This window comes from Dryobates pubescens, chromosome 2 (genome assembly GCF_014839835.1).
Source record: "Dryobates pubescens isolate bDryPub1 chromosome 2, bDryPub1.pri, whole genome shotgun sequence".
In the NCBI taxonomy this organism is placed as follows: domain Eukaryota; kingdom Metazoa; phylum Chordata; class Aves; order Piciformes; family Picidae; genus Dryobates; species Dryobates pubescens.
The window spans coordinates 44,112,547-44,132,121 of NC_071613.1; the positions used below are offsets into that span (position 1 = coordinate 44,112,547).

General features: G+C 41.9%; 1 protein-coding gene across 1 annotated transcript in view; it reads left to right on the forward strand.

Annotated features, from left to right (window-relative positions):
• Window positions 1–6,770, forward strand: part of PDIA5 (protein disulfide isomerase family A member 5) — a 103,310-nt gene extending 96,540 nt beyond the window's left edge. Inside the window, exons 16-17 of the mRNA XM_054176345.1 lie at window positions 2,633–2,767; window positions 6,368–6,770. Coding sequence (XP_054032320.1) covers window positions 2,633–2,767; window positions 6,368–6,448 — 216 coding nt within the window. The 3' untranslated portion in view covers window positions 6,449–6,770. The remainder of the gene's footprint in view (window positions 1–2,632; window positions 2,768–6,367) is intronic.
• The last annotated feature ends 12,805 nt before the right edge of the window (window positions 6,771–19,575 follow it).

The window sequence follows — 19,575 nt, forward strand, 5'->3', positions numbered from 1 at the left end:
AAATGGACCAGCTTAGATTTTCATGTGCTGTATAGGAGAGCTGTATCTCAAGCAGGCTGCTAAGCCTTTCTTCCAGAAGCCACCTCCTTATAGTCCATCAGTCAACAGTATTTATTTTTTTTCCAGGCAGCAAGATGTTCTGAGCAGGGCTAAGAGTGACTTCCAGAATTTCACGTGTCTACTGCACTGTCACCTCACTGGTGCTGTTCTCACAAAAGCCTTTTGTAAATCAGAAGTCCTCTTTGGTTGAAAAAGGTCTTTAAGATCAAGTCCAACTGTTACTTAACTCTACCAGGTCCGGTGCTAAATCATGTCCCTTTGCACCACGACTCCTCTGGGGATGGGGATTCAACCAGTGTTTGATAAACCTTTCAGTGAAAAAGTTTCATCAAATATCCAACTTAAACCTCCCCATGTGCAACTTGGGGCCATTTCTTCTCATCCTATCACTTGTTGCTGCAACCAAAGCCAGTCTAGATGTTCCCAAAGAGGTACAGATGAAGAGAGCTTCTCTTCCTTCCAATGTACTAAAAACTAATTGTTTTAATCTTCAAGGCAGTAAGAATGGATAGGTCATTGGTCACAAGAGTTTCATGGCTCAGACTAGCTACTAAGGTCTGGATGAATACATGTACTCCTTCCCCTTCCTGGATGTAATCTCTCTTTGCATGGTATTTGGAGCAGCAAGGGGAAAAAACAGTTCTATTTATTTTTCCTGTTTTCAGGGAACCAGAACTTCAGTATTCCTTCTACATTAATACTGTGACACTAAATAAATGTTTGTCTCCATTGTAAGTTTTCCTTTACACAGAAGTGGCCAACAAGGCTCTTAATTCTGGCTGGCTGCTAAGGTTGGAAAACCCTTTTGCAGTGTTTTGTTCCTATCCTTTTGTTTTAACCGGCCCTGAATTGAGCAGGAGTTCTTTCTGTTTACAAAACTGAAAAAAGTTTGGTCATGCATGTTTTTAACAGCTCTCAACTGTCCTGTTTCTGTAATAGCCTTATTGATGTCTAAAATGGGAAAACAGAAACTGAACATTCAAGGTAGGAACACTGCTGACTTTATATAGTGCTTTCCATCTGAGTACAGACCCAAGTGAGATCTTTGAGTTGTCTTGTCAGGTTTTTCAAAGCCAAAACAAACCAAGCAAATTAACTGAAGTTGGTTTTGCCAATCTCTTTAATTACTGCTAGGATAATGAGATCAGGTTTTTCATTTTGACAGTGTCACCATGAAACTGGAGGGCATTTTGGATTATTAAGTGATGTTTTAATTAAGGAAGGACAGTTCAACTGCAACCCTAAAGCCATGCAGATTGTTTGAAGGAGGCTTGAGGAACGGAAATTTCAAGTTAAAGATGTCTGCTATGAAATTAGCACTTGCCCACAACTGCAAAAATCATTCCTCTAATTTGTTTGGTTTTGTACATAGCTTTTACTTGAACCTGGTTGCTCTTGTACAGGGCTGTGAAGGCAAGCCTGGATAAGCAGCAGCGTGCTTTCAGAGCCAGAACTGCCACTCACAGGAACAGTCAGTGTGAAATCACAGCAGAGGGCATGGATGCTTTAAGTAGAAGCCAATGAATTGCATTTTGATTCAACATCAGAAATGTTATGTGCAGCCCCTCCTCAATACTTCACAGAATCAGGTTTCAAATGTCAAATGCTCTAAACTGGGGTTAGCTGAGCTGATGCTCTAAGACTGAGATTCGGCTTCCTCCCTTTGCCTGTGCTGAAGCAGGAAGGGATGGAGGGTGTTGTCCTGCTGCCAACTGGGCTGAGAGGGTGGCAGGCTGTTTCCTCCTCAGGGTTAGTTTGTGTGACAGTAGCATCTAGAGGTTTTGTAAGGAATTAAAGCCCACTTTGCTAGTGGCTGCACATAACATGCAGTCCTTACCTCAAAGAATAGAATGAAAAAAGACAGGAAAGGAAACACAAACCCAAACTGCAAGCATTACATGTTTGTTAATGGCCTCTCTCTCATCCTTGTTTGACCTTGGGAGAACAGAATGGAGTTCACCAAAGCTGTTTGGGTTCAAAATCACAAATTTGTTAATAGCCTGCATAAGTGCCAGACATGACTCCAGAAGAGGTACTTTGCCAAGCATTAGCCATGCCGCAGGAAGGAGATTGGGTTTGGTGGGTTGTTACAGTTATCAAAGTCACCCTTGATCACGGTTCATCACTTTTAAAGTGGTTCATTACTTTAAACCAAAGTGCAAGAAAAATACTGTAGTGTGACAGAGCTGTGACTGCTGTGTTTGGATTTGGTGTTACAAAGACAGCCCCTGGGCTTCCTGTTTGGAGTCTAAAGCAGTGCTCAACCAGGAGGTTAGGAGGGTGATTTTCTGAGAGCTCTGCGAGTTGAACACACCTTGCAGCTGTGTAGTCCAGGTGCTGTACAAGTAGTGCAGCATTTCATTGGGAGGGAGCAGGCTTCTGCTCCTCCATTTCTGCGCCTTCACCTGATGATCACCATCTGATCTTCCTCCGCAGCTGAGACATTTAAAAAGCTGTTTCATTTTTGGCAGAAGAATTGGGTTGCTCTTAGTGTTCAGTCTAAGCTGCAGCAGCATAACCGTAGAGTCTTGCTTTGCCTTCTCCTGCCTCATGCTGGTCTCTTGCATTTCAGATTGCCTACGCTGCAGTGGACTGTGCCAAAGAACAGAATCATGACCTGTGTAAGCAGGAGGGAGTTGATGGCTACCCCACCTTCAATTACTACAACTATGGAAAATTTGTAGAGAAATATACTGGAGAAAGAGGGGTAAGTGAAAGCAAGAGCCATCACCTGACACAGGGAGGAAGGTCTCCTCTGCCTTTTTCTGCCTTTTACATGGAAACTGCAGGGTAGCTTTTCATGATGCTGAAAGGACGTTTAACTGCTTCTGTTACGGTCTTACATGGATGAGTCACTGTGCACTGCACCCCTCTACATCTCTGCATTAGGAACATGCTTGGTCTATTTTAGGAATGTGAGAAGAGGAAAAAGGAGTAGATTTGGTAATGCTTTATTGTATATTCTTTAAGCTGAAGTCTGCAAGTGAATTTGAACTGAGTGGAAGTGAAGGGTTTATTGCATGGCCTGCTGCTACATGCAGAAATGCCAGAAAATACAGACCTTACTCCTGTAAGTTCTGGATCAAAGATACACTGCAAACATGTTATGGGTCCACCAGGCTGCCAAATGGAGACAGGCTGTTGGTTTTATAGCAAGGACAAAGCTGTCCTTTGGAGACTGAGGGAAACTAAATATCTCATTCTTCCTAAATCTGATTCAGTTCTGGAGCTCAGGATGGAGAGACCAATTGTACCATCTAGCCCATGGGCTGAAGTTTCATTCTTTTGTCCTTCTGTGGCCAACTAATTATATGCTATGAGTACAAGGGGCAGAAATGGCATAATGCCTTCCCTGGTTGTAGATCGCCTGAAAGTAAGAGAGCAATTGAATTATTTGTGTGTATTCTTTGTCATAACCTCCTAGAGGGACATTACCCCTCAGCAGTGATTGATTGCCTGGAGGCACTAGGGCCTGCAAGAACAACTTGGGGTCTACAATCTGTCCAGTGACTTTGATGAAAGAGCCTTGCCTGAAAGTTATTGCTGCTATTACAGCTCACCTAATTATAGAGAAATATGACCACAAAAACCAAATTCTGAGGTTTTTAGTCAGTTAGAATCTTAAGGATATCTTCATGGAGCTTAACCTCTTAGTTTTTTCCAGCATTAGGGCCCCAGTAATTACCATTTTATGGTGCTGATCAAGGTGTTGTTACAGATAGTGTTTAGCTCCAGTTGTGGACCTCTTCTTAAGAGTAAAGGTGGGTGCAGTAGCAAACAATTAAGGAAAATTTCACACACAATTTTTGTATTTCTAATCCATTCCTATAGAAATTATATGTGAAATGAAGGATCTGTGATGGCTGACAAAAAGAATTTAGCAAGACAGGAGTGCTCTGAGGCCACAGCAGTTGGGAGATGATTATGCCTGTGCTGGAAAGTGGACTGACTAATCCCCTGTGTGCAGCCAACCCTTTCTTGGGTAGAATTAAATTACCCAACAAGAACATTGCAATCTCTCTTCTGCTGGCAACTGTGTTCTTCCTCCACCTCTTCTGAGGTCTGTGGTGTTCTGCTTGTGCAACACCAAATTAGGTTTTGTTATCTCCTATCACAGTAATGCTGGAGGCAGCACTTAACTCAGTATCTTCCATAGAATTTGCAGGTCTGTTCACATATCTGTTACAGTAATAAGGCATTGCACTTTTGAAGGACTTGCTGTCAGAATGGCAACACTTTGTGAATTGCCTTATCTCACCAACACCTACTTTGCAAAAGAAATTTCAGGAGAGATTATTTGGAGCCAGGGAAACGGTTTTCTGGTCCAAATTCTGGCACTAAATCAGTCGCTGTCCACTCTGGTGGAGCTGATGTATCATCAATTTCACATGGGCAGGGAAGATGATAGGCAGTGTCAGCTGCCATGGGGGCAATATGACATGCTGCAGCAGGAGACATGACTAGTAGAGGAGGAGCTCTCAGCTCCTTGCCACCTCACACCAGAGTACTGGCTGTGGGGAAGAGCATGAGCCCGGTAGTAGCTTGTAAGAGGTCCTTCACACCTCCAAGGGAATTGCAATTACAAAATAGAGGGTTTAAGGCATTTCATCCCAAGCAGCTTGAGCAAGGAAGAATCAGGACACCTACTGACCCCAGTATATTTTATGTGACTTCCAGACTTTGAAAACTGGGATCCTTTCATGGGGGCTGTTGATTGCCAGATATCTCCAGATGACGTAGGGCCAAAACTTGTCACTTCATTTTTTTTTTAGTAGAATAGTGAATCATTTTAGAAGACTGCTTTGTTCTTCAGCCTTCTCAAAAGCTTCTCAGCTCTGAGGTTTGGTTTTGTAGTGTTGTCTTTGTTTTGAAGTAACAGTTTGACTTGAAAAAACTTGTTGGTTGTTTGTTTGTTCTCTACCTCTTTGTATTTTTTGTCCTCAGCACCATTTTTGACAAGTGTGTTTCAGGATCGCTTGAAAGTAAAAATGGTCACATTGGGTGGGATCAGTGTTACTTGCCTAGAAAACTGTAGTGTTGGTGTACCAATAGTGTATTCAGACACAGGTGTTCAAGCCTCCACCTATCTGAGCCTTTTGATATACATGCAAGTTGTGTTCAGAGTTTTCCTTGCAAAAGGAAATTGCTGGCATCCAACAGCTTTAGATAATCAGGAATTATAAGTTGCTGGAACATACAGATCGGCATCCAGGTTTGATGCTGACAACAATTGTGATACTAACTTGAAAAAAATGTAATTTCCATCATCTGAATGTGTGGGAAATGAGGAAGATGATGAGCAAAACTGGGATTAAGAACAGTGGCAAATGTGTGCATAGCAAACAGATGATCTACTGACTGTTTTCAAAATGAGGTAGTAGCATACAAATGTGGCTTGAAAATGAGTGGTTTTGACTAAAAGGCATCAATGGCACTTCTAGGAACAGATTTTACCTTGTCCTGTGAGTTTTAGGGCCTTTTGTTCTGTGTCCCTGTGGTGGTTTGAGCCGTACCTGGGATTTAAGAGCTCAGATGGGGGCCAAGGCTGAGAATCCCTTCCCTGCTCCCCCCCCCCTCTTTCCTGATCAAGAGAAACAAAAAAAAAGAAATTGAAGGAGCAAATCCACTGAGAAATAATTTGGAGTTGGTTTGGAAGTGGAGAGGTAAAAATTTTCTTCAAAAAAAATATATATATACACACACACATATATATTTATATATATATATAAAAAAACCCAGTAACAGGAAGGGTTCACAAGGGTAAGGAACAAGGATGGATGGGGAAAATACGTATACAAAACCAGTCCTTTGGAGTCCTTTGGAAAGGCGTGGATGTAGCAGGGAGGAGGACCAGGCCTGACCATGTGGCAGAGAAGAATGAAGCCAGCAACAGTTCTCTTGTCCAGGCAAGGAGAAGCCAAAGAGAGCAAATGGCTGCAGTGTCTTCCATTTTACAGGCTTGCTGGACAGGGAGGGGGAGTGGAACAGACTAACTCAGTTCCCTAGGGGGAAAAAGCCCTCCAGGGAGAGCAAGGCTCTCACAAGCCTCCCCCCAACCTGCTTTCAGGATGGGTGTAACCCATCACAGTTCCATCTCTTCAAAGCCTGACATGTAGAATCTGCATAGATATTTTCACTTTGCATTGCAGAGGAGTAACGTTGGACCAGAGCACTGTGCAGTGTGACACTGCGTAAGCAATAACTGCTCCTTATCTGTTGTGGAATACAGAAACGAAAAGTGTTCTTGATGTATTGTTTTGACTGGTTTGTAAAAACATGACTCATACTCTTCTTTCTTCAAAACTAGGAGTCTGGATTCACCACTTTCATGCGAACCCTGAGAGAAAGAGACCATGAAAGAGTAGGAAAGAAGAAGGATGAATTGTAGTTTCTGCCTCAAAAGAAGCTTTCCGCTGCACTGTGAACGGTTCCAGGTCTTTTGTTACTGCACCTGAGACTTCACATATTCTCAAGACAGAGACTTTTTTTTTTATAAACAGCCATGGCCATTTTCTACAATTTTGAAATAAAGTGAAACCACTTGATTTTTAAAAGGAAAATAAATTAGAAAGTTGCCATAATGTTTTAAAGAAAACCTAGCATTTTCTCTCATGTTGTGAGACGATGCCCACTGACACTCCTATGCAATATTTTTGTAGTCTGTAGCGTGTCTGTAGGTGATGTTGTTTGATAGAGTGATTTTCTTTTCTTTTCTTTTTTTTTTGTTAAGTATTGCAGTACATGTGAAAAACAATGGGGAGGGGACTCGGGGCTTTGTTTGTTTTGGTTGTTTGGGGTTGGTTGTTTGTGGGTTGTTGTTTTTTAATCAGTGAAGGAAAATGGGAAACTTGTAAGACACAGACTTACCCAATTGCAGTTTTACATTCTTGTGAACTAGTTAAATGTTCTTCAGTGAGAGTTGGGGGAACAATTTTAAGGTGCTCAGGGATAAATAAGATATCTGAGTCAATGAAGACATTAATATTGACCAGTCCAGATCTGTTGACTTCATTTTATCTCTCTGGTCTTTAAATCAGGACTGTTTACATAACATTATAGAATGTATTGAGTGAAGTAAGCCAAGTATCAAACATGAAGAGAGCATGGGTAAAATTGAATCTAAACTCTCCTTTTCTGTCAAATACTGTCAAATGCGTCTGTAAGTTATGGCAGGAGTGATTATCTTGCCAGGGTATGCAGTTACCCTTTTGGGGTGTGCACTCTCCCTTCAAATTGTGATTGGGCCGTATCAAATGTATTGGAAAGTGTTAGTTCAACTGTTTTGATAAATGCACAATACTTTTCATAATGCAGTAATTATGTATATCAATGTGGTTATGGTCCAAAAGTTTTATCTGCATTTGTATGTGGGATTTTTTCTTTTTGCTCTTTAAGGAGTTGCGTAAACAATCTCTGGCAAAGTCATCACTGTAAAACCTGTGTTGGCAACAGCTGAAATGTGTTATACTCTTGATACTTAAAGACATTGATCTGGAGTTACTATGTCTTCACAGGAAGGGAGAGGGAGGGGCAGGAAGTTGTGATTCACTTTGAACTAAAAATAAATTTTAAAGAAGACAAGTATTTTCTTCGTTAATAGCCTTGCTCAGCTTCTTCACCGCTGGGTGAATGACCATGGTGGTGGTTTAGGAAGAGCCAGCACACACAGGATGGGTGCCCACCACCTGTTTTCCAGGACAGCCTGGTGCCCAGGTGTGCTGGGCAGTACAGCGGGGTGTTTGCCAGTGTGAGGGTTGGCCTCCATCTGCCTTGGCACTCACCAAGTGGACAAAATGGCTTCTGACAGAGAACCTGTGCCTTGGGTCTGAAATCTTCCTCTTGCTCCTCAGCTGCCCATCTCATTTTCTTTTTCTGATTTGGATCCTCAGTGAAGACTGTGCTAATGGGTAGTTCTGTGCTGTGCTGTTCAGGAGGTGAATGGCACCTTACATCCTTTCTTGGGATTTTGCCCCTCTTCTCTCTTGCCCAATTAATGGCACTGTATGTTTGGCACTAGCTGCTGAAGCCATTAGTGAGTAATCTGGAATACTGGTAGCCTGATTGGCCTTGTATGGTAGCCAGCTTGTTAACCATGACATCAATTCGAACAGCGATGGAGCTCTGCCAAGTATCTTCTCTTATTAGGCACCTGATGAGTCTCTTCACTCAAAAAATCATCTGCTTGGTACTACATAATATTCTAGTGTGAAAGTAGTTTAAGTCTCTTACTATGTTGGGTTTTTTATTTTCTGTTAGCATAGCTACTTTGTGTTATGTTTAGTGGTTTTCCATAAGATCACAGCACTTCTTTCAAGCTCTCCGTGCATGAGTAGCAGACATTCTGCCCTGTGGTTGGGAAAGGATATATATTGATGCCACTTGATTTGAAACAGGAATTCTTTTGCTTACCAGCAAACTATCAAGTATGACCAGTCCAGAACTTGCTGCATTTTTCTTGATCTCAGAGTCAAAGCAACTACCATTAAAGAAATCGTCTTCAGAAATGCTTGAGCATTTCTGTGCCTAGGCAGTGCCTATATCTGTGTGAATATCTGAGACTTCAAAGGGGGGAAAAAAATCATAGCTTGCCAACGGTGACATCACTTGTCAGGATCACTCTGAATTACAGCCTTTGGTAAATGTTTAGGATAGGACAATTGCACACTGTGCTTCAGACCAGTAATTCCTTACAGCTGGTTACACCATAATAAAATCAAAATTAAGAATTCTCATTTTTCCCTTCAGTCTTTTGTCAGTTACTTCTTGGATTTGGGCATTCATTTTTTTTTTTCTTGGCTAATCATGTGTTAATGCACAAATATAAAATATTTGAGAATAATTTACCTTCTGTTTACAGGGTCATGATTCATCTGGTTTATAGTCTGAATGGTTTTTGGGAAAGACAGTTTTGAACACCATAAACAATTACATCAAATTGCTGACAAAAGCCTTAGTTACTGTGAACTAGAGTGTACCGTTAACTTGGAGCTTTTCTTCTAAGCCTTTTTAATTAGTAGACCAGGTCTGGATCTCAGTTACACTGTTGTAATTCTGTTGCCTCCACTAAAGCAGAAACTGGTGCTTATATTTGCTACCCAGCTCAGTTGATGTTTATATTTGTACCAGTCAAGTTGAAATGCTTTTCAGATTTATTTATTTTTTGTTCTACAAACTATGAATGAAGAATATCTTATATGCAAGAGCTCTTATTTTGTGGGGCATTTCACACATTCAGACTTTCCTGCCTTTAATAGTAGAGGCATAGCCCAGGAATTCATAACCACACAGGAATTTCTGCCACAGTAATCTGGAGTTTCAAATCATGAATCATTTATCAGGAGGAAACTTAATTGCTGATAACAAGTGGGTTATAGTGAATCAGAGATTCTGCTCTTGCAATTATGGGTTTGGTCTTTCAGCCCTTTTAAGGTGTGATTCAGAGGTCCCGGCTATCAGCTACACCATTAATGCTAAGCAGATTAAGTCCTGCTGAGGAAGGGTAAAGCGTACACAGCAGAGGCTAAATAAGGATTGTGTATTACTTTGTTCCTCAGCATTGGCTTAACATAAATACCTCACAGGTCTCTCTTGGTCCTGTTGGGCCAGCAGACAAAGGGTAGCAGAACTAAGTGTTTTGGGCAGACTAGTAGCAGCTGGATAGTAAATCTAATGAAAAGAGTCTGAACTGCTGGATTTGTTTCATCTACCAAAAGAAAGGGAAAGAGAGCCTGGACAAGATCCCAGGAGACTGAATGCTCTGGGATATGGGAGACCCAAATGGAAGTCCCAAGTTTGAAAAAGTTTATATGCCAGTCCCCTGCAACCAGAGAGGATAATTTTGCTACAGTTGTAAAGGAGTTATCCATCTACCTCTGACACAATAACTAAGGTCCATATTTGTTCAGACTAGAGCAGCTCCTACAGGAGAGACTGGAAGAGACTTGCTTTCCAATCTGAATCAAGAAAAGAAAGAGCAAAGTGCCATTTCCTCTTTCCTCTCCCCACACCATTGCATTCTGGTTTTGGTAGCCCCATTGACCCCCAAACCTCTCCCAGCTAGCTGCAGTTGGGTGAAACAGTCTTGAGAATTTTTCTGACCAGATTAGCTCTCCGAATTTTGCTTAAAGCGTTCAGTTTGGGAGTAGAAATGCAGATGCAACTCCCATTATGAGTAAGCTCTAAGTGAATGCTTCAGACAGAACCTTGTTTCAGATGGAATTGCTTCATGGGTGATTTTTGGAGGCCAATTGCTTTTCGAAAGGAAAGTCAAGACCTGGCAAGTTAGCCTACAGGTATTTTCTTAGTCTGTTTTCTTTTTGAAAACTGAAAAGCAAAATCACTCTCTGTATTTTTTGTAGTGCTGTATGACAAGAAAGAAATGTTTCCTATATGGATTTCCTAGCATAATACTAAACTCCTGCCAACTTGCATTTTATAAACTATGAAACAAGCCCTTCACTCAAAACAGCTCTCAGGGGAGCAGGGACTGTTGTCCATGTGCACCTCATTTTAATTTCGTAGGCTTACTTTAGTATGATTGGGTCTGTAATGGTGCACTGGGACTGCAGGAGTAAATTCTGAAAACTGAGAGGGGTGAAATGAGCTTTTATCAGCAGGTGCTGAGCATCAGGGCCAAACTCTGGCTATTCCTTTGCCTTTGGCAGCCTGCGTGCACCATGGCCCCACTGGAACTGCGGGTGTGCAGCCCTCCAGTTGATCCGGTTGTGTACATAACTGCTCTGTGCTGGAACTGATTGGAACCCAACATTTCTCCTGTTACTTTCTTTGGCTGCTGGTGACAAGATGCTATGATTTCTCTGTGCATCCTGCCTTTATTTTCTGATTAAGGAAGAAGCATATCTGGGGGTATCTACAAAGAAAATTACTCCATTTTTATCTGCTGGCAACCGGGACTCCTGGAACGCCTGACTGACCAGCGCTGCTGCAATACTCCCTGTGAAGCACTCTTGCCAAGGTTTTGGCAGGCACTGTGTGATGCAATGTTGGGGAAAAAATAAAAATAAAAAAATCAAACAAAAACTCAGTATCTAAGGCAGCAATTTCCAGGCTGTGGTTTCTGAGTTAAGCTAAGCTGTGTTCATTAGCCTGGTGCAGCTGGTTTTGAGGCTAGAAAAAAAGATGGTGTGTTAGCCCAAAACGTATGGAATCACAGCTCCAATGCTGGCCCATAATGAAAGCCAGAAGGATGTCTGAGTGTTTCTACCCAGCTGCCAGACCTGGTTCTTGATTTGCAAGAGTCCTGCTCATGGAATTTCTCTGTCCTGGTGCCCAGAGCACTCACCACTCTAATGCTCCTTAAGGAACAGTTATTCCGTGTTTGCTTCGAAAGCATCATAGTGCTAATTATTCTCATTAGCTCTGAGCCACTAATAAATTATCTTTCCTACTGCTCTTCCATCACTCAGTAATGAGAGCCATTTAGTCAGATTTTGCAGATACTGCTCCCTCCCTCTCTACAACACACGATTCGCTGCAAGCATTCATCATAGGAAGAAAGCTTCTACGTGAACAAAATCTTTTCAAATGAGTCTCTGGTGCCCCAGTTAAGTGGGTGTCTACATTGCAGGCATGCAGAAGAGCCTTCTTCATTAATATGTGCAATTCTGTGTGAGCTGATTAGCTCTTGCAGCTCATTTGGTAGCAAATGTGTAAATCCGTCACACTCCAAATGCCAAATATGTGCTCAGCTAAATTACGGAGAAGTAAGAAACTGCAGAAGTTGGGACTCTCTACATGGAGAAAGAGGTCCTTATCCCATGCATTAAAATGGAACTCTGGATATATCTAAAGCATTTGTCACTCCTCTGCTTTGTCATGTTTCTGCTTGCAAAATGAACAATTCTTCCTGTCGTGTTGATGGCCCTTTCGGTATGTGTGGGTGTTTAATTTTGTGCCTAACATTTGTAACAGACACCTGATACCTCCTCTCAATTCCCATAAAATAATAGCCACCACACAGTGCAATCTTCCTTGCACAGTACATGGAACTAAATAATCAGTTCATAACTATGAATTATTAGTAATCCAGGTACCATCATGCTTCTTTTTTGTTTGTTAAAACTTCTGAAGAGAAAGGGAGGGTGGTGAAACTAGGGTTTTGTCTGTGTTTTTTTAGCCAGTGCAATGCTGCACAATTAAATTAATATAAAAGCCAATACCATGCAAGGGGAAGCACTCAAAAAACATCACCTGGCTATGGAGACGGGCTGGCCTACTGCTGCAAACATTAAGTGCCCTCATCAGTTCCTCTGGGACTGAAGGAGGAAATTTGCCTTAAGAGCTCCTAATTTATGTGTGCTTTTGCTCCTCTTCAGTCAAGCAGCTGCAGAGCCAACCTAGCCTCAAGGCCTAGACTCACCAGCTCAGGCCAGGCAAAGCACTTTTACTTTCAGCATGTGGAGAAATCAAAGTGCAGAGACAGATTGATCTCCAGTGAGCAGCATTTTGGCATCATCTTCTGGCCATACAGCTTATGGGGAAAAAGCTTCCTGCTTCCCAAAAATTCTGGTAGGGAGTGCTGTCTTTCTCCAAGTTGAGATTAAACTCCTGAGAGAATGTCTCCTAGGAAAGTGTGCAGCATAACAATGACGTTCCAATCCTGATGGATAGCGAGAGGATGCCCCATTAGTGTGGAACAGGGTGATCAGGTCCAGTGTTTCCTATTGCATCCCCAGAATGCACTCGGACCTCTCCAATAGTGTGGGCTTGATTGCCAAGAGGGAAAGGACAGCTCTCTGCTTAGCTGGCCTGCAGTGGGTACACAGTAATCCTCATTGACAATATGGACAACACACTACAGACTGTGGTTTTCTAGATCCCTTTTTAAAGAGGAACAAGCTGCCCTCAAGGAAAACCTTCCATGATACAAGAGAATAATGGGGGCACAGGAGAGGTGATGCAGAAATGTGGAATCTTTTCGTGATGCTGCCCAGCTCCTGGCACATCCCCTAGGACTCTGGGGTCCATCACTCCTTCCATCTGCAGGAGACCATAAAAAGATAGCCACAGGACTCCTAACTTTCCTAAAACTCCCCTGTCTACCACAAGCCTCCCTTAGGCAAGACAGCAGAACAAAAGGAGGGACTGCAGGAGCCTCAGAAGTAGAGTTCACCTGCAGTAAAGTTGTGTCCCCCTGCTGAGGTACCACAGTATTAGGTGCATTATGTATATCTTTGGTGGATGCATAATCTTAATTGTTGTGTATTGTTTGTATTGTAGTCCCAAGATCCAGGTCCTCATTATACTAGATGCTGTACAAATATATAAGAGACTGTCATGCATGAAAAGGCTTTTATTATGTAAATAGTCAGGTTAGGAAAAAAGCAGTAGTGTTATCTCTGTTTTACAGATGAGGCGGTGAGAGGAGGAAAAAGGAGAAAGCATTTTGCCCAAGGACACGCAAAGTCTGTGGGTCAGCCGTGGACTTGAAATTCAAGTCTCGATTGAGTTTCTTACCAGCTCTTTCAATTTGGGTACTGTCCACAACATAATTAAAAATTAGGCACAAAGAAGGCAATACCATGTGTAATTCATCTCTATCTGGACCAATCAGCTACTACCTCTCAAACAAATCCTCCCCAACTCTTCTCTGTTTCTTAAAAACCTGTATTTCTCCCATGCCCAATACCTGCAATTGCCTTACAAGCTAAGGCACTGCACATGTAGTCCTCTGATTTTCTGCAACATCTATCATGTTTTGAGTTGGACTACAAACCTGTTCAGGAAAAGACCCTGTTCCATGTAGGGCCATGTCTTAGCTGGAGCACCCAGGTGAAGTTATATTCTGATTTAAATAATGCTGCTAGCAATATTTAGAATAAAAAAAGAGATGCATATACTTTTCTGCTAGTGAATATAGTGAGGCATCCAATACATTTATAACTGCTGCTCTAACTAGTCTATACCAAAGACAAATAAAAGACAGATTTGTCTCAAAAGGCTCAATATATATTGCTCTGTGTACATCAATGCTTTATGTTAGGCTTTAGGAAAGGATGTGGGAGGAGAGAATTACAGAAATCATGACAGTCACTGGAAAACAGAATGAAACTAAATTGGCATTTACTAAGGCTTGATAATAACAGAGTAATTCAATAGCTTTCCTTGATACAGTAATTAATTAGCTAGACAAAGAAGGGAAATCTGATTCTCTGGACTTAGTAAAGCAGCTGATGAAGAGCGTGTATAAAATTGTATCTCCTACCTGGAGAAGTCTGAGGTAATTTGTAGAGGAACTGCATGACAGACATGGTGCTAGAGAAGAAGCTGAGCGAGTTGAAAGGCAATGATTCAGAGCTCCTGAAAAGTAAATCTTAAGACTGATTATTATTATTTTCATTATTGATCCACTTGGAAAACAGAAGTGTCTGATCATTAGAATGTATTGAAGTCACAAAGTCAGGAGGTATTATTGGCGTAAAGTTGAGACTATCCCACAAAAATAACTGAATGTCCTTGAAAAATAAGGCCACAGAAGTAGTAAGAGAGCTAGCAGCAGAACAAAAATCTGCAGAAAACCAGCAGTTACACAGATTTTCAACCATTTGCCCCATTGTGGCATGGGCATAGAGAAGACAACTGAAGCTCTAAAATGCAATTAAGAGAGATGTTGCCAGAAGAGTAAAGGGAGTATGAATGACCTTGTACAAGACCCCAGTAAGATTTTCTTCAGGATAAAATGTATGATTCTCACAAATCACATAAGAGAAAGCTGGATTCTTAACGAAATGGATGCAGAAATGGACTGCTAAGATGAGGAGTCTGGAGAACCTTTTGTGAAAGGAAAGTGTGCACACACACCTTCTTCAGCCTAGCAGCTGAAGATACACTTTGCTTACTCTTTGGCATATGAGACAGTGGGCATAAACTAGCCATGAATAATTTAGGCTACCAATTAGGTGTTCTTTATTCACCTACATAGTGAGGGTGTGAAAATGATAGGGACAAAAGCACACCTAGTTTTCCTTATGAAGCTCACAGAAATGTATTAATGGGTGGTGTGATCCAGTTGCTTACAGTACCTGGGGACTGGATCCGATGACCCAGAAAGTCCTATGTCTTAGCATATCCCTGTATCTTAGCAAGTTTCTATTACAGTGAGCTACCACCTCCATCTTATAATCTTATTAGTTATTACAGTACCTAATAATCCCTTCAGTCCTAAGAAACCTTTCTATCCTTCTGAATTAAATTTCAAATGGAACCTCCTAACTGTGGATTACGAATCCATATGTGGTTTTGTTCTTACTCAAGTAAGTTTGCTGTGGCTATTATCATAGACAAAGACAAATTTCTTAAGGGACCAAGAGTTCTTTGAAGTTAAATTATAGTGTTCATAGACAACTGTACCAGCAAATAATGATTTTCTTATTTATTGTAATTGTTTAAATGGCTCCTAATGAAATTTTTGGCCCCATGAAGTAATCAGCTTGGAATGACTTTCCCTTCTATGAAAATATTTACATACAAACAAAGCCTGCCAATGTGTTCAGTTACAGTCATGTAGGGAGCTAAAGGGATTATGTGTACCAGCAGTATATTCATGTGGCTTTCCAGATCAGCTGCTTCTACCAGAGAAGCAATAAAGCAAGCAGAAAAGCCCCAAAGAGAGACTGTCACTGTTGGAATGGCTTGGGACAGGATCAGAAAAGCTCACTTGTGTTGTTTCCATAAGCCCACAATGCTGATGGTCCTGCAAATAAAAATGTATTAACAACATGTCGCTTTTCAAACTAATTGAGATGCGGCGTGAAGATTACTTTTCAGAAATATGATGTTCTTTGTGCAGGAGATCATGCTGGGCCCTGCTGCAACAAGAGCCATTAGGACAACGCTGTATTTTGGATAAACATCTGCATTTATTACCAGTGAGACATTTGATGTGACATTATGAGGTGGCTTCAGACTTGCAAAGCCCTTGAGAATTAAATACTATTGTGCCGTGGAAGAAACTCCTCTGCCTGGCACAGGCCCTTATGACCGAACCGGCAGAGAAGGCATGTAAAAGAGAAGCAAGGAAATAAACTGCATATTGTGCTGATGATTTTTATGACCTTGCTCACACTTGCTGATGCTGTGTTAGCAAGAACAGCTCTTTCCAGTGAATATAATCTTAGCTCTTGTGATTATGGACACAGGTTTCTCTGAAACCTCTAAAATCAGATGCACTTTTTTTTTAGAGTGCAGAATTGTTAGAGAGTCAGGGGGCTTTAGCCAGCACCACGATTTCAGGAGCCTGATTCAGCCTCCATAACAAAACTGGGCTGCACTCAACATAAATTTACTGATTCAACATATCTGGTTTTTCATGGGAATTGGGATTGCCATCCAGGAAAGAGGAAGCACACTAATGGATTATTAGAACGCTTTCCAGCTAAAACCTCAGCATGAAAAATACCTCCAGCTTCAAGCACCAAACTTGAGGAAAGACAGAAGGAAAAAAAGGTCCAGAGAAAGACAGATCTTTACTGAACAAAAGTTTGCTGTTTGTTTTTTAGACAACCAAAAAATAAATGAAAGGCTTTGGGTTTAATTAGAAAAGAAAAGCATTTTAAGTGTAACTGCCTTGTTAGCCATGCTTTAGTTCACTGTGAGAGCTGGGAGTGCTAGTTGATTAGGTGGTGTTGGATGATAGGTTGGACACGATGATCTTGAAGGTCTCTTCCAACCTGCTCTATTCTATTCTATTCTATTCTATTCTATTCTATTCTATTCTATTCTATTCTATTCTATTCTATTCTAAAACTCTCAACTCCACTTCTGACTCTGCCACTACCTCCTTCAGTGACCTTGTGAAATTTATTTCACTTCTTGGGGCCAGGCTCACCTGAAAATAAAAATTATTACTTTTTTTTCTTTCCCCTAGGAATGTGTAAGTCCTAACTAATAATTTTATATATAACTTTTGATGTCCTGTTTATGTCAATGCAAAATGCTTATCTTTTTTTCCCCCCTTCAAAACATTTACAAAAGGTCAAGAGAATATTAGGGTTGGAAGACAAACAGCTCAGAAGAACTAGAAAAATTGAAATGACACACGTATGCACTTATCACAAATCTTTAGGCAGCCTCTAATTAGGTAATCACTACTTCTCAGCATTATAGTAGATGCTATCATAAGCTGTTAAACTGTGTAGCAGCTTGTAATACTCTGTGCTCTGTTTGTACAGGATAAGGACTCTGTGGAAATCATTCAGATGAATGTATCATCTTCGAAATGCATGCCACGGTTGTGCCTAGTGAGTCAGGATTGAGATGTTACCATGCTCAGCTCTACAAAAGCCTGACAGGGAACACAGTTTCTTTTTGACAGGCCAAGATACTAACTTGGAGATGCAAAGCAGCTTATTCAAACATGAAGACCTTCCATCCCTTGTGATGCTTAAGCAAGACTTGTTCTTAGTGCACATCTTTGGCAGTCACCCCCAGCAACCAGCTTTCACTGTGTGAAGGATGCTCAGAAAAGGGTCTACTGCTGTGGTCTCCAGGATATCACTTTTTCATTGAGGTTTTAGGTCCAGAGAAACACTATCTCACCAAGCACCTGCAGGTGACCTTTCCCTCAGCAGGCCCTCTGCTCTCCCGTGTTTACTGTCCTCTCCCACATCTCCACACCACTGCTATCTCCTGACTCCTCACCTCACCGCTTCCCAGCTCACTTCAAGTCTGCTCTGAAAACACTTCTTCTCCACCTTAGTTACTCAACTTCATGGCCACCCTTGTACCCCTTGCTGCAGCCTCATGTGACACAGAAGGCTTGATTCCTCAGCTTGGCTGAGCTTTGCTTGAAGCACAAGGGAGAAAGCCTGGGGGCTGAAAGGGCAACAAATAATCTCGAGCAATAGTAACTTATGCCTGCTTATAAGATCCAAGAGATCATTTTAAGATACCTAACATTCACATACACTGCCTCAGGGGTAGGGAGTGATACTCCATTGGTATCTGGAGTTCCCACAGGTGTCCAACTAAACCAGTTTATGCTGCTGAGAGAAGGCAGACTAGAGGTTGAAGAGTGTTTATCTGCTTCAGTGCCATCCTACTGACTATCTTGCTCCTGAGTGAAGCCCTAAAGTCCAAACTGCAAGGTATATCTCACCTCTTACCCCAACACTCTTTGTGCCACGCTGCAAGCACTTGGGATAGTGAAGCAGTAACAGATGGAAGAAATTAAAAAGCATTAGTGAGGAAATAAGCTGCTTTGGTTTGAGATTTGAGCCAACAGACTAAAACAGCATGATATGGTAGAAAAGCAGTAAAGCTGAAGGGAAAAAAATTATTCTTTTGTTGGTAAAGAAAATAGTTTTAAAATAGGAATGTCACTTTCGGATTAGTAATGGCATTAGTAATGAGATTTGCAAACTTTCCTTTTGTATTGTCTTTTGTTGTTGAAACATGCCCTGTTGGTTTGTCTGGAAATGAGTGAAATTAGTCTAGCAGCTGGTGTCATCTCAGTGCATTTTTTTTCTGGTGACAGTTACGTCACCATTATCATCTCCCCCATCAGCAGTCATGTTTGCTGCCCCATCAAAAATCACCTGACAGGTATCCTGCTATTTACACAGCATCAAGCACAGGCCAAGGGGAAAGTGGCCAACTACAATTAAGTTACCACACTGATTCATAGAATTGTTAGGGTTGAAGGGTCCTCAAGGATCATGTAGTTCAAACCCCCTGCCATAGGCAGGGACACCTCACACTGGATCAGATCGCTCACAGCCGCATCCGGCCTGGCCTTAAACACCCCCAGGGATGGGGCATCCACCACTTCCCTGGGCAACCTGTTCCAGTGTCTCACCACCCTCATGGTGAAAAAATTGTGGTGTCTCCTTAGAGCACTGAATAATCCAAAGAGCACAGTTACCAAACTTTTTTTTTTTTTTAAATGAGGCTGATTAAGAACTAGTCAAAGCTGTGTAAAGCAGTGAACCTGCAATAGCAAGGCAGCCTCCCTGCCCTGGCACACTAGGGGCTTCTACCTGGAGCACTGTGTGCAGATCCAGAGCTCTCACCACACGGACCTGCTGGACCAAGTTGAGAGGAGGCCACAAAAGCGACCAAAGGGCTGGAACAGCTCTGCTGCGAGGACAGGCTGAGAGTTGGGGTGGTTCAACCTGCAGAAGGCTCTGGGGAGACCTTACAGCAGCCCTCCAGCACTTCAAAGAGGCCTAGAAGAAAGACGGGGGCAATTTTCATCCGGGCAGTTTCAACAGGACAACGGGTGACGGTTTTAAACTAAAAGGAGATTTCGACTAAAGGTAAGGAAGAATTTTTTTACAGTGAAGGTGGTGAAACACTGGCACAGGTTGCTCAGATGTGGTAGATGCTCTGTTCCTGGAAAAGGAATATTCAAGGCCAGGTTGGATGCGCCTCTCGAGTAGCCTGATAGAGTTGAGGCTGTCCCAGCACACTGCAGGCGCGCTGGACGAGATGACTTTCTAACCCAAAGCATTCTATGATTCTGCAGAAGGAGCGCTTCCACCCGTTTGACTAAGCTCT